At 39.7% G+C, this 16047-nt stretch overlaps 1 protein-coding gene across 1 annotated transcript in view; it reads left to right on the forward strand.

Moving 5' to 3' along the window:
* The window catches only part of IQGAP2 (IQ motif containing GTPase activating protein 2), a 311908-nt gene that overhangs the window by 43841 nt on the left and 252020 nt on the right, over nucleotides 1-16047 (forward strand). Inside the window, exon 2 of the mRNA XM_037801784.1 lies at nucleotides 5905-6004. Coding sequence (XP_037657712.1) covers nucleotides 5905-6004 — 100 coding nt within the window. The remainder of the gene's footprint in view (nucleotides 1-5904; nucleotides 6005-16047) is intronic.

Here is a 16047-nt window from a genome sequence, read left to right on the forward strand (position 1 = left end):
ACTTAAAATGGTAAATTGTGGGCATATTTCTCTGAATTGATCTTTTATATCCTGTTCCTAATCTTCTGCCTTTCTTTAAAGAGACACACCTTAAATAATGTCCTTTTACAAAACAGAGATTCCCAAACCTGGTTGTTGTGCCTCTTGTCTACCCTTCCTCCAGAATGTCCCCATATACCTAAGCATCCTGTAACTATGCCAAACTTTAAATAATTTAATAAAAACTTCATGAGAGATCTTGTATGTCATTCTTGCAATTTTGTCAGACTGGCATGAAGCAGGCACTCAAATATTTATTGAACAAATGAATAAATTTTAATGCAAAGTATATGGTGGCCTTGATGTCTCTTACATAAGAGGGGAGCAGATAAGAGAGTAGGTGAGATTAAACCATGACAGTGCCAACTCCATAATGAATGATGTTGGATCTTTGGTTATGTTGACATTGGATTTTGTGGGTATTCTTTGGGAAATGATACTCCTAATGATTCCTTCCATTTCTAACTTACAGTTCTGTCTCAAAACCTTCACTACGGATTTACTCTCATTCTGCTTCTTAAGCCTCTGAATGAGCCCTATAATGTGATTTCCATAGAATGTAATTGCTTTAAAATGTCTTTTAGCCCATTTCAGCTAATGTTACAAAATGGTATTTTGCAAATTGCTAATATTTCAGAAAGCTACATTCTTCACGTCATTGTGTTTCTTAGGATTTGGCAGCAAATAAAAATGAGATGTAGAGGAAACTGCAATTTATCAAGTTGCTTCAAAATAGTAGGAATTCGAATTCTGAGTTTATAAGGAGCATGCTGTATACAATCTACTCCCAAATATTCAGAAAGTAGGTAAATACAAAGATGGATAGAATTAATGAAGTGTGGCAAGTGTGGCAAAGCATTACAAGTTGGTGCATCTGTGTACCTGGGTGGGTGGTGAGTATGTTAGAGTTCTCTGTTTTGGGTCTTGATTATTGCAAGTTTGAAATTATTTCAAAATCAAAAGTTTTTAAAAAAGAAGATGGATTCTGAAGCCACTTAAGTGACTGGCTTCATTGGTTTGGTTGTGACAAGCACCTTCCCAGCTGCACTCAAATTTTAGCAGCAGCATGACAGAGCAAAGAAAAACGACTGTGGTGCCCAAAGACCTTGGTCCCAGCCCTGGCTCTGCCACTGACCTGAGTGAATGACCATGAATGATGCCTTTCCCTTACTCGACCTCAGATTCCTCATTTTAAAGAAATAATGCCTCTCTCAGGGTGATTGTGTGAATCAAACAATAACATATGGAAAAGTGCTTTATAGGCAATAAAATGTTTTAAGTGAATCATTTTATCAGACCCATAATGGATCTTTACATAGCAGGGTTATTACCCTACTATTATCAGAAGTTGCTGCTTAGTAAATGTTGAGTAATGCAGAAATATTTGCAGGCAACCTCTGTGGCACAGAAGGATCCGTTTTTGCTGTGATTAAGATTTTCTCAAGCTCATAACCTTGACCTATGCTTTGACAGCAGATTTCAAAGGGTGTTCACCACTGAATGAAGACAGGTGAGGCTGGACTGTATGGGGTTGGAAGGGCAGTGGGTCAGGTTTGTGGAAGATAAGAAGGGAAGGAAGAAAAGTATGTGTAAAAGGAAGCTCCATGAGGGTATAAACATTTTTGTTTTGTTCACTGCCCTGTCTTTGGTGCTTAGACTAATGTTGGGTGGCATATGATGCTATGGATTCAACTTTAGTTGAATGTAGTCTGCAGAATGGTACAATATCTGTTCCATTAATGACCAAACTCTTATTATATTCAATGTAAAGAAGTAAATAAAATTACCCCACATAGGTATTCTGGAGCCTGTTTATTAGCCTTTCCTGATAAGAGATTATTTGTTCATCGAATACTTTTATGGAGCATGCAGCAGTGCACGGCACTGTGTTGGATACCATTAGGAGTTTACTAAATAAATGAAGCAATAACAGGAGGCAAGGACATTTTGAGCTGGAACAGTCATTGAAGAGTTGGGAAGGAAAGACTCCTTGAGTTGAGCCTTTGAAGATAGGATTTCATCTGCCATGGTCAATATAAGTAAAACTTGAGAGCCCTCCTCAGCTTTTCTTGGTTGCTGGAACCTTGCATGATTTGCGGAGACAGGTGGGGGTGCTGTTGGGGCTCTCTCTGCCTCTTCCTAAGTAGGTTGGTTGAGGCCAGAAGGAAGCAGCAGTCAAGAAAGAAGGTGGCAGTGAGAGTACCTCCTTTTGAATGTCACTCCAGTGCTCATATGTTGGGGATAGTAGAATGAAGACTTGAGCTCCCCCTAGGAATTTTATTTTGTTTTCAAGCTTTAATGTGGCAGAAGATACTCTAAAATGAAAATATCCTGTTAGTAACGGTCTTTAGACTGACATTAAAATGAGAAATTGGAAGTCATGAGGTGTCCTAGGGATTAACTGTTACGAGCACTGGAGATGGGGGATTAGGTGTTGATGTGTGGGGTATGTGTGCATGTGCCAGATACCTTAAGAAAAACCAGGATAAGAAAATCATAATTTGCAAGTTATATTTCATTATGGAGTGGTAGTTGTCTCAGTGAGTGAAGATTCACTGGAGGTAATTTTTTAGCAAATATCTGAGTGCTACTGAATGTGCAAAGAATCATGACAGATGTGAGGGAGATGCAAAGATGAATCAAAACAGTCTGTTGCACTAAGGAATCCTGTTTGTATGGGAGACATGACCAGTTTACAGTGGGGAGTGGGGGCCTTCTGTGATGAGTGTTGTAATAGAAATATGAACTAAAGTACTGAGAACAGTGAATGAATTCTGACTTTGGGATCCACAGAATTGTCCTTGAAAAGATACGAAAGGCATTGCACACAGAAGGTGGGTGTTTCAGTTTGCTAAAGCTGCTGGAGTGCAATATACCAGAAATGGGTTGGCTTTTATAATGGAAATTTATTAGTTTATGAATTTACAGTTCTAAGGCCATGAAAGTGTCCAAATAATGGCATCAAGAGGAAGATACCTTCTCTGAGGAAAAGCAGCTGGTGTTTGGTTTCCCACTGTCACATGGGAAGGCACATGGCGACTCTGCTGATCTCCGGGTTTCTAGTTTCAGAATGGCTCTCTCAGCTTCTGTGGGTCCTCCTTGCTTCTCCTGGGGGCAACTCTGGGTGACACCTCTTAGATTCTCTGAGCTCTCTCCAAAACATCTCTGCCTTTTATCCTCTCATAGAGGACTCCAGAAAGGGGATTAAGACCCATCTTGAATGGGTGGGGTCACATCTCCATGGAAACAACCTAATCAAAAGGTCCCACCCACAATAGGTCTGCCCCTACAAGATTGGGTTAAAGAACATAGGCTTTTCTGGGGTACACAACAGATCCAAACCAGCTCAGCGGGCTTTCCAAGCGAGAGGAGGTCGTGAGCAGAAGCACTGAAATGTGAAAGGGAGTGGTGTGGTCCTGGAACATGGCGCTGCCTGGAGGGGGTGGCTGAAATGCAGGCTTCGTGTAAGGGAGGAGAGGGAATGTGTTCTAGAACTTTATTCTGTAGGAAATGGAGAGCCACCAAAGGCTTTGCAAAGGGGAGCAATATCGCCAGGCCTGTGTGTTTAGAAAGATGCTTCTGGTGGCCGTGTGGAGATGGGTGGAGGCTGGAAGGCCATTGGAGGGCACTGCTTCCTGGACTCCCTCAAGTTGTTTGAGACCTTTTATGTTTTCCTAAACCTGAGAGGTTTAGGAGGGATTAGTTTATTAAAGATAAAAGAAGATGCCTTTTTTAAAAATTCAACTCTATTGAGATATATTCACATACCATGCAATCATCCAAAGTGTAGAATCAATTGTTCACAGTACTATCATATAGTTGTGCATTCATCACCCCAATCTATTTTTGAACATTTTCCTTGTACCAGAAAAAGTGAAAATAAGAATAAAAAAATAAAAGTAAGAACACCCAAATCATCCCCCCCCCACCTTTTTCATTTAGTTTTTGCCCCCATTTTTCTACTCATCCATCCATACCCTGGATAAAGGGAGTGTGATCCACAAGGCTTTCACAATACATGTCACCCCTTGTAAGCTACATTGCTATACAGTTGTCTAAAAAGAAGAAGCTTTTGACCTATATTATTTAACATAAATTTTTGCTGACCTGGTATCATTGATCTGGGATGAGGTCTCCCTCTCAAGGAATGGAGCCATATGGGGAAATTGGGAGGGAAAAGAAAAGGAGACAGTGAGAAAGATAGTGATATTTTGGAAATGCCTGCCCCTTCTGGCACTGCTTTTGTTATCTACTAGCCAATCCTGGTGTTCGTCCATATCTGGCCTCTCTCTCCTTTCTTTCTCTCCCCCTTCTTAATCCTCCATGAACAGAGATGTGTCTCAAAGTTCTTCCTTACTTTCTTGTTTTCTCCAATCAGCATCTACCTCTATTATTTATTTATTCCTATCCTGTCCAGATGTTTTTGGCTCTAATGTTTCTGCTTTTCTTTTGAGCAAATGGGCTTTCTCAGCCTGTTGTTTACTCATCTGTAAAGTGGGTAAATTGCCTACCTCACAGAGTCATGAGGCTTAAATGAGAAAATGCAGAGCAAGCTCTTGGCCTAAGGCCCCCAAACAAAGTAACTGCTCAATAAATAAACATCTAGTGTCTGTTTCTGTGCCTACAGTATTCTGCCGTGTATTATATTGATGGAAGTTTAATGTCCTCCGTTTGTGAACTCTTTGAGGATTTGGCACTACTTTTAGCTTTTAAGTGTTTAGCACGGTACTTGTTCCAGAGTTGTTCAAACTTTGGCCTTGATTTTCTTTGCCAAGGTGGTTTTTGAACCCTTATCAGTAGGACATGGGATTGGAACGGCTTTCTTAGAAACAGTTGGGTGACCTTCACATCCTTATTTTCTGCTGCTGACCACAGGGTCCCATTTATAAAAATGGCTGACTGGAGCCATTGCTGGGAAGCAAGCACTGACATCCTGCCCTGTGTAACTCATCTCTGCTGTACATATACACATATTGTCTTCATTAGATGAGTGATCTAACAAACTAGAAACCAAATTCATTTTATAACCATCCCAATTAAAGTTCAGGAATGAAGATGGGAAAGTGGGCCCTTTAATGAGGAAGAAGTGTTGTCAGGCAGATAGACAGCAGAGGGAGGCTGATGTGGCGGTTGGGGTGGCTGCCAGGGTAGTGTTGAGGCTGTGGGCAGAGGAAGTGCGGGCAGGAAATGGTGAGGCAGGGTTTTCTACAGAAGAGCAAGGCCGAAGGGTCAAAGTTTATAAACAAGGCTTGCCCTGGAATCGAGTGTAAGCTTGAAAATTGTGCTTGCTTGCTGTCTCCATCACTTTTTCTCTTGGATACCTGTAGCCTTGTAAAGGCCAAGAAATGGATGATAGGGGGTTTTAGAGACTTCAGCCTCACCATAAAAGGGATATTCATCTCTTGGGTTGGATGGGAGGCCTTAATTTCCTCAAGAATTGGGTTGGTAAAGACAGGTCCTTGGAGTTTTGGTTCAACCTCAGAGTTTCCGGGATAGTACGAGGGGGCACAGCCCTTCAAGGTTAGCCACTGGATCACTTCAGGCTTAACCATTACAAGCTCACTGAGGAAAGCTATTGCTAGTCAAACACACTGTAATTCATTTGAGGCTCCCCAAATCCTATGGCATCATGTCTATGAAATCCGATTGTCATTCTCATTTTATTATTTAAGTTCAACCCGTGCTTCAATTCTGCATTTTTTGGGCAGAATTTTGCAATATGATCTTTCTGTGCTTGATGTTTCAGTACCTTGTCTGAATAGTTAATGTTGAACTGCATATGAGGTTTTTTTAGTTGACCGTCTCAGGTGTTTATTTGGTGAACCCTGCCCTTGCAAGTAACGCAGTGTTCTCCTTTGTGTCTAGCAATTGTGGATGATGAAAGGCTCTCTGCTGAGGAGATGGATGAGAGGAGGCGGCAGAACATTGCTTATGAATACTTGTGCCACCTAGAGGAAGCCAAAAGGTAAGATCCAGGCTTAATCTATTTGAACACCTTCCTTGGAGATCAGCTTTGGTGTAAGGGTGTGAAATTTGATGACCGGGAGGTATCTGAATGAATTAGTGATTCTGAAGAGTTGTCACAGTGGTGAATGGCCTGGGAAAGACTCTTGCCTGCAACTGTGATTTCGATTTGGCCAAGCCTCCCTTGCCCGGAGGTCAGTGCACTAGGGGCTGACAAACCTCCCCTCCTCACCAGCTCCAGTCCTCAGTTGCAGCTGGAAGCACATCACACTCACCTATATGCATGCTACTAAATTTTTAATAATGTAATAATTCATTTGTAGTCTTGGTAGCAGGCTAATGGGAGAAGAAGACACTGTTCTTTGCAAAAAAGAGCAGGCAGAATAGAAAGTTGCTGCCACAGTCAAGGTCAAGGCACTAGGGAGTCACTTGTTCTCTCCCTTCCCCAGAACCTCCCAGGAAATCACTTGGCAAATGGCAGATTATTTCAAATTCCTCATCTCCCTGGACGAGATGTGGGGGAGTGGTTTCTTAAATCAAGTTCCTTTTCCCCCAGAGCTTCCTCAGTCCTTTTACTCCCCCTTCCCCCAATTATAGTAATTCCTCAGTTGGACAGTAGTCCAGTGGTTGGGTAAATTTATGACAGCAGCCTCCTTTTTAACTCATGGGTGTGTGACCACTTATGGTGTGTTGTTTCTGAAATCACATGGACTCTTGTAGACTTTTTAGATTACGTAAATGTTGAGTTCTCCAAGGAGAAAGTGAAGATAAAGAAAATATTTGCACTTAGGACTCTTTATCAGAGGAATCAAAAGAACTTTGTCCTTTGCCCAGATAATACTGCAGTGCCCATGAGCCATGACATAGATTTTGACTTAATGCTTTGTGCTGTGATCCAGCAGCAACATTGTTCCATGGATGGATGATATATTCCAGCTCTCTTATTATATGGAAAATAAACACTTAGTTAATGGTCATTAGTGTTCATTATCTCTGATAGCTAGCTAGGTACAGAGCTAGAATAGTGAATTTTCTGATCTGCGTTTTGTAGAAGAACATTGGTGATACGTGCTAATTTGGCATCAAAATTGCCTAAAAGGGGTTTCTCAGTCCTGTTTAATATTTTAAGTAGGGTCAAGTAACTTTTTTAAGCTCCAAAGACCAAGTTTTAATGCTTGTTTAACACATCTGAAGTCTCCAGTTAGGTGGCAGTTCATTCCAGACTCGATCTCAGTCTAAGATTATTGAAAACTGGCTTTTAGTCAAGTTGTTGCTTAAAAAGTTTGATAAGGAGAATGACTAATGTGATAAACATGTTTTCAATGAGCAAGTTTAAGGACACTGAATGGAAATGTTCCTCCTTCCCACTGATGCTTTGCATTTGAAGTTTCTGTCTCCTCTTTATAAATGGGAAGCAGTATCATGCAGAGCAAAAGGTGTGTGCTTTGAGGCCTATAGACCTAATTATCTGGACCCAGCTCCACCACTTCTGAGCTGTGGGACCTGGGCAAGACGTTTAACCTGTGGGAACTGCAGTCTACCCCCCTCCATAAATGGGATGATAAAGATGATACTGAAGATGATAATATGTCCTGCTTACTTCGTGGGGTTTTTCTTATAAATCAACTAAAAGAAGGTGCAAGTATTCCATAAACTATACTGCCAGTCAGGTGTATGGTGACAACATAACTTTCTCTCCAGTGTGTCAAAGTTGTATAAATATAGCTCTAAAGCTTGTTGCCTTCTCTAGTATTTTCAAAATTCTGTAGTTGAATTTGGTTTTAGAAAGTCAACATAATAATTACTCCAGGTTGTTTAAAGAATGCATCTTTAGGAATGGTTTCATTAAAATAATATGCTATAAAAGCATACAGCTTTTCCTTTAAGACAATTTTTCATGTATTTATTTTACAAGAGGAGATTAGGCTTAATAGACATTTACAAAGCTTTTATTAAGATCTGAATACTTTTTTTGTGACTTTCAAGTAAGCTGTTTTTTGGTGATAGCATATGTAAAAATTTTGTGGCTATTAATAGATATACAGGCATGATAGTATTTAAGAAAGCATAGTACACAGGCATCTGGTGATCCTGAACTTCAGAAAAAAATGAAAATGAGTTTGTCTCTGTTGAAAAACCAGTTATTTCGAGAGGGTTTATTGTATGGTTCTTTTACATTGTTAACTCTTTAGAAATTTTATATATTGGGTTTAGGCGTGTGTCTACGTGGGTGTCAATGGTTTAGAATATTGAGTTTCTACTAAATTTTACAGTTGAAAATGTGTACATTCAGTGAGGAAGTGTTTTTTGTTTCTTATTTCAGTTGAAAACTTTGAATTCTAACTAGAAATGTGTGGTTTCTGTCTTTGCATTTCGTTTTCTTTCTGGAGGTGAGGATTGTAAGGATATCTAGTTTTTATATTCTGTAGCTTGGTTTTAAAAAATTCAGAGAGATAGTATTCCAGTATATTTTTAATTTTTGTTTTTCTTAATTACGAGATTCGATAATAACTAAAACCAGGCCATTTAAAGCCCCTTCATTCATAGACTATATCACTACCAACATTACAGACATAAAAAGCATTTTGAGAGAATACTGTAAATAATTGTATGTCAACAAAATAGACAAACTAGATGAAATGAAAAATTCCTAGATAGACCAAACTACCAAAACTGACTCAAGAAGTAACAAATCAGAATAGACCTATTACAATTTAAAGATTGAATTAGTAGTCAGAAAACATCTCTCAAAGAAAAGTCCAGGTCCAGATGGCATCACTGTTGAATTCTACCAAACACATAAAGAAGAATTAATATGCATTCTTTACAACTCTTCTAGAAAGTAAAAGAGGATAGAATACTTCCTAACTCATTCTCTTGAGGCCAGTATCTTCATGATACAAAAACCATGACATGAAAACTACAGATCAATATGCCTTGTGAATATAGATGTAAAAATCCTCAACAAAATACTAGCAAACTGAATACAGTGGCATATAAAAAGGATTATACACTATGACCAAGTAGGATTTATCCCAGGAATGCAGGCTTCATTTAACATCTGAAAATTGATCAATGTAGTACACCATATTGATAGAATAGAGGACAAAAATCACACACTCATCTCAATAGATGCAGAAAAAGCATTTGCCAAAATCCAAGTCCCTTTCTTGATTAAAAACATTCAACAAACTGGAATAGAAGGGAACCTCAGCCCAATAAAGGCCATCTGAAAAAACCTCAGCTAACATCCATCCTTAATGATTGTGCCAGTTTGGATGTACTGTGTCTGCCAAAACACCGTGTTCTTTAATGCAGCCTTGTGGGGGCAGATGTATTGGTGTTGATTAGGTTGGAGCCTTTTGATTGAGTGTTTCCATGGAAATGTGACTAGTAATACCTTTGATTAGGGTGTGACCTGTTGATGGGATTGTTTCCATGGAGGTGTGGCCCCACCCATTCAGCATGAGTTTTGATTTAATCACTGGAGTTGTATAAAAGAGCTCACAAACAGAAGGACCTTAGAGCAGCTGTGAGTGACATTTTGGAGTGCTGCAGCTTAGAGAGACATTTGGAAGACAGTCTTTGAAGCTGATGCTGGCATTTTGGAGAACGCCACTTTGAAACACAACCTGGGAGCAAGCAGATGCCAGCCACGTGCCTTCCAAGCTGACAGAGGTTTTCTGGATGCCATCGTGTTCTTCAATGAAGGTATCCTATTGTTGATGCCTTTTTTTGGACACTATTATGGCCTTAGGACTATTGCTTTGTAACCAGATAAGCCCCCTTTTATAAAAAGCAATCCATTTCTAGTGTTTTGCAAAATGGTAGAATTAGCAGACTGGAACAGTGGTGAAAGACTAAATGCATTTGGTCAAGCAAGCATTCGCCTGATTGTTACTGTGAGACTATTGAATAGATTTAAATCATTAGTGTTGATTGCATCTGTGGCTGATTACATCTACTATCAACAAAGAAGATTGCCTTCAACAGTGAAAGAAGCCATGGGGAACAGCCAGACACTGGAAGTCAGTGGACTCCAGAAGAGAAAGAAGAGACCACCATGACCATTGCCATGTGGTGGAAAAGCTAAGGATCCCTAAAGATTACTGGCTAGCCAGGTGATACTGACCCTGGGAGGAAGCAAGCATTTTAGCCTCTGAAATCATGAGCCAGTAATTCCTGCTGTTAAGCCAAACCATTGTATGATATTTATTTTAGCAGCTAGGAAATGAAAACAACTGTTAAAACTGTTAATGGGTTCATCATAATGATAGAATCCAAGATCAATATATAGAAATCAATTGTATATAATACACTGGCAATGAAAAACCTGAAAATGAAATTGGGAAAGCAATAGTATCAAAAAACAGCAAAATATTTAGGAATAAATTTAACAAAAGGCAACACTTGAACACTGAAAACCACAAAATATTGAAAAAATTTTAAACACACCTAAATAAATGGAAAGACTAGTGTCCACAGATCAGAAAATAATATTAAGATGACAAAACTCCCCAAATTGATCTACATAGTCAGTGTAATCTCTAGCAAAATCTGCTGCCTTTATTTTTTTGTGTATGGAAATTAACAAGCTGACCCTAAAATTCATCTGGAAATGCAAGGGCCCCTGAATAGCCAAAACAACCTTCAAGAGGCTGCCGTTATTTTTTTGTGTATGGAAATTAACAAGCTGACCCTAAAATTCATCTAGAAATGCAAGGGCCCCTGAATAGCCAAAACAACCTTCAAGAGGAAGAGGAAAGCTGGTAGACCCATATATCCTGATTTCAAAACTTATGACAAAAGTGTGTTACTGGTGTAGGATGGACATATAGATCAGTGAGATAGAATTGAAAGTCCAGAAATAAACCCTAACATTTGTGGTCAACTGACTTTCTACAAGGGTGCCAAGACAATTCATCGGGGGAAGGAACAGTTCTTTCAACAAGTGATGCTTGGACAACTGCAAAAGGACTCCTACCTCATAACATATACTAAAAAATGACTTGAAAGGATCAAAAACCTAAACATAAGAGCTGAAAGTATAAAACTCTTAGAAGAAAGCACAGAAGTAAAGCTTCGTGACATCGGGTTCAGCAGTGGTTTCTTAGATGTTAACCAAAATCACAAGTGACAAAAGATGAAATAAATTGGACTTTATCAAAATTAAATAGTTTTGTGCTTCAAAGACACCGTAAAGAGAGTGAGAAGACAATCTACAAAATGGAGAAAACATTTGAGAACCAAGTATCTGATAAGGGACTTGTAGCCAGAACTTATAAAGAACTCTTATAACCCAACAATAAAAAGATAAATTAACTTAAAAATGGGCAGAGTACCTGAATAGACATTTCTCCAAAGAAGATATACAAATGGCCAATGATCATATGAAAAGATGTTCAACATAATTAATCATTAGGGAAATGCAAATCAAAACCATAATGAGATACTACTTCATACCCATTAGGATGGCTATAATCAGAAAGACAAAACAAGGGTTGGCGTGGATGTAGAGAAATTAGAACTCTTATGCATTGCTGGAGGGAATGTAAAATGATACTGCCACTTTGGAAAGTGGTCTGGCAGGTCTTCAAAAAGTTAAACAGAGATACCATATGATCCAGAAATTCCATTCCTGGATATATACTCAAAAGAATTTAAAACATGTCCACACAAATATTTACATGCAAAAGTTCACAGCAGCATGTTCTATGATAACCGAAAAGCAGAAACAACCCAGATGACCATTACCTGATGAATGGATAAGCAAAATGTGGTATATCTGTGTAATAAAACATTACTCACTTATTAAAAGAATCAAGACTGATACGTGCTACACCATGGATTAATCATGAAAACATATAGCTAAGTGAAGGAAGTTAGTTCTAAAAGGCCACATATTATATGAGTCCGTTTAAATAGAATGTTCAGAATAGGCAAATCCATGGAGACAAAGTAGATTGATGATTGCCAGGAGCTGAGGCCGGGGAGAAAGGGACAGTGAGTGCTATGGGTATAGGTTTCATTTTGGAGTGATAAAAATGTCCTAAAATTGATTGTGGTGATGGTTGCACAACTCTGAATATACTAAAAACCACTAAATTGTGCACTTTAAAAGGGTAGATGTTGTGGTATGCAAATGTATCTTGAAGCTGTTATAAAAACAAGTTCCTTTGCTCAGACTGCCTTGGAGAGAGTCTTAGTGAAGCTGTTAAGTAAGTTTAACTGGTATTTATTAGATAGATGCCTACAGAAGGCACTCCTAAGATACATGAGGGGTCTAAACACTGTCTTCATCATACAGATATTTGCTGAGCATCCACTGCGTGCAAGCAGGCACAGTAGGGTTGCTTTGGGAGACGAAGATTAAGCAAATAATCCTGTGTTCAGAAAGTTCACCGCTTGGTTGAAGTTTTTACTCAAGAGTTTAAAATTATTTTCCTTTGCTTATCTTTGCTCTGTTAATCTCTCTCTCTCTCTCTCTCTCTCTCTCCACTCTCTCCGCCCTCCCCCTCTCCCCCTCCCCCTCTCCCTCTCTCCCTCTTTGTGTGTGTGTGTGTGTATGTGTATCTTCCCATATCCAGCCCATCATCCTCCTGAATCTTTCACATGTTCACCTCTCGACTTCCACCCTCACCAGCCTACCAGAGGCATCCGTAGTCTCTTAACGAGGCTACAGCAGTGGCTTCTAATTGTTGTCCCCACTCCTCTCTGGCAGCTTCCAATGCTTAATGTTATAGTCAGAGGAATCTTTACAGAACTCTGGTCTGTTGAGGTCAATCCTCCACTTCAAACCCTTCATTGGTTTCTCAGTACTCTTAGGATGAAGACCAAACTCCTTCAAAGGACCTTGTAGGCTCTGCGCAGTCCATCATTACAGCCTCCCTGGCTTCTTGTTAGTACCCTGCTCTCTCCTGCTCTGTGCTTTTCTATTCCCATGCTCTCTCCTATGCAGGGCCTTTACAGGTGCTGCTCCCTCTTCCTACCCCTTTTCATCTAGTCATATTCTTACTCTCTTTTCAGATCGCAGCTCACTGTCTCAGGTTTCCTTCTCCAACCCCCTCATCTGGGTCAGATTTCCCTATAATGGAGTCTCATGCCATCAGATATGTTGCATATTTGAATGAATAACTTAAAGTCCAATGTGGATTATTGTCATTTATTACTAATGAGAGCTGATTGTATTCTATTTTCTGTGTGTTCTGGCAGTCCTGGAAGTAACAAATAGGATATGAATTAGGTTCATGGTAGATGGGATTCTAGATGGCTGGGCTAGAACACCAGTCTAAAGGTAAAACCTAATCTTTGACTCAGCAGAAAATTCTGTATCACTGTTAGGTGGTACAAGTTTTTCATAGCATATTTGTGACCCGATAAGTTATGAAGTTAGGAATTCTAGACAACTTGAGAGGCCATGATACCATAGTGAATCAGGAGATACCCAGAGCTTGGGGCATAGAGTATTGCTCACTGAATGAATGAGACAGCCAACCTCTGTATTAGGATGACTTAAGGCTGGAAATGTTTCTCAAAATTTATAAAACGATGAAGTCTGTACATATTGATGAAAAGGACTTGTTAATTAAGTCCGAAAGTACTAATATTAATGACAATGAAGGAAAAATGAAAAAGGCCTGATTTTAGGACAAACACAAAGGAATTAATTGCTGTACAAGTGGCTCTTCACCTTAGGGTGATTGTTACTCTGCGGGGTAGAGTACAGAATGGGGTGATCTGGGTTTAGATGACATAATAGAAAGCAAATCATAATTGTGTTGGGAGGCAAAGGATGTTTGGGTTGTATATTGGTTATCCATTACTGTGCAACAAATTACTTAAGAACTTAGTAACTTCAAGCAGCAGACGTTTATTATCTGCTTGTTGGGGGTTTGTAGCTTGTATTCAGCAGTCTACATTTGTTAATTAAAACCCAAGTTGGAGCTCAGCAGAGCTATTTTCACTCACTGGGAGAGTGCTGCTGGTTTCTACCACAGCGAGGTTTTGCAGCAAACCCTGCCGTTGGGGGAGGGGGCTCTCTGTGCAGTTCCACAACTTTTACTTGCAGATTCTTTGCTGTGCTCTCAGTCATTCCTCCCAATCCAGGTTGGTGTACGATGTGTGGACAGATCATTGTTGTCCTCCAGCAGTTATTCCAGATTATTTACTAGTTGTTCCTTGTTGTTTATTAGTTGTTCCAGGGAACTGACTAAATTCCCCTCCTCCCTGTGCCGCCATCTTGCCCCTCCTTTATACTGCATCCCATAATTTTTGCTATGTTTAATTCATATGAGCAGCAAGTTAATGAATCTGGCCCATTCCCTAGGAGAGGGGATTGCACAAGGGCACAAATACCAGAAAAAGGAGATCATTGGGAGCCACCTTAGCAGCTGCCTTGCAAAGGGTATGTCCATATTCTTTTGAAGTTGACCCCAGAGTGGCTACTCTGAGGGGGGAAATCTTTGTTGCTGTCAGAAACCAAATCAGGTTTTGGTCTGAATGATTATGGTATGAAGGCTCTATTATGCCTGATTTTCTTAATTTTGAACTATTTTTAAATTAAGCTTTTCGTCTCTAATATTTAAAATAATGCTAAATGGTCTTTTGAGTCTTTTCAGTTAGGCCCAGGAAAGCTAAGTTTATAGCTTCTTTCCAGTAGGAATTTTGCTGGAATGGGACTATTGAGACAAGTCTGCCACTTATATGGGCTTTGAAAAATTCTGATTCCCAAAATCCCACTGTTCAAATTAAATGAATTACTCTTCCAGAAGAATTGTTACTGCTAAGTATGTTTCATATTAATCTGTGCAAAATATATTTGCATAATGAAAATGAGTCTTTTAAAACTTCAGTTCCTTAGTTCTTTAGGACAACTGTGTAAAGATTTAAGATGCTAGTTCTCTTTGGGAAAACTTTGTGTTGAGGAACTAAATCCATTTGGAGCTATTTTGAAGGTCAGGGAACAAGAGAGATAATCTTGGCTAGAAATAGGGAGTTTGCAAATTGTAGTTGAGCAAGTAGTTATGAATGGGGCTACTATTGCATCTCCCAAGGAGAGTTCCTGTAATATTATATTCCTTCTTTTTTAAGGAAAGAGAAAATGCATACAGATCTTCTGCTGTGCTTACTTTTTCTGTCCTACCTCTGAAAATAAACAAAACTGAAAAACCTTCTCTTGGTGATGGACTTGTTTAGAAATATTATCTTCAAAGAGCTCTTTATGTGAACCAATGCTCTGTATTAGTGAGTCTGGGACAGTTTTGTGTGTGCCCTGGAAAGAAAACAAAACACTGGTGTGATTCCTTTTGTGTCAGTGGTTACAACTCAGATACTAAAAGGACACCTCATTGATGAAATCAAGTCTCAAGCTCTGGCTTCACCTAGGAGTGAGTTAGAGAGTCAAATTTGAAAGGGGAGAAATTCAAATGTTTAAGCAAGCAAGAGCCATGAGTTTGGATTTGCTTTGCACTCAATATTTCCAATTACTTTAAGAAGACTGTTGTGATGCAGGATGCTTTAGAGAATCCACTGGGGGACCTCTACATGCTTGGACCTCACTGTCTTTCTTTGTAAGGATATTACCCAACAGTGTGCTAATAATCACTGCTCCTTAGATAAGCTTGGAATTTGGAGGGAAGTATCATTCTTGGTAATCAACCAAGTAAGAGACCTGCATTGCTTTATGCAAAAGTTAATGACATTTAATTGCATTTTCGAAATATAAATTGTTTTCATGTCTCTATGGTAACTCTGTGTTTTCCCCTCTTCCTCTCTGTTCCCTCACTAGCTGTGACCTCACCTTTCTTCTTCAAGGGGCATTGGAATAACATGCATGCCTAGTCCATGCAGCGGAGGGCAGGCTGGTGGATAGGGGGTGCAGCTGAGCTGGGAGCAGGGGCCCTTCTCAGTGTCTGGCTCCTGGGTGAAGGGACGGCCTGCCTTGGAGGAGTGACCTTTCAGGACCTTCTAGAATCTGCTTGTCTCAGGAGCCAGATGACAGAGGCTCAGGACCTTTATGGCAGGCCAGAGCCTATCAAAATAGGG

The sequence above is a fragment of the Choloepus didactylus genome, chromosome 13, assembly GCF_015220235.1.
Source record: "Choloepus didactylus isolate mChoDid1 chromosome 13, mChoDid1.pri, whole genome shotgun sequence".
In the NCBI taxonomy this organism is placed as follows: Eukaryota; Metazoa; Chordata; class Mammalia; order Pilosa; family Megalonychidae; genus Choloepus; species Choloepus didactylus.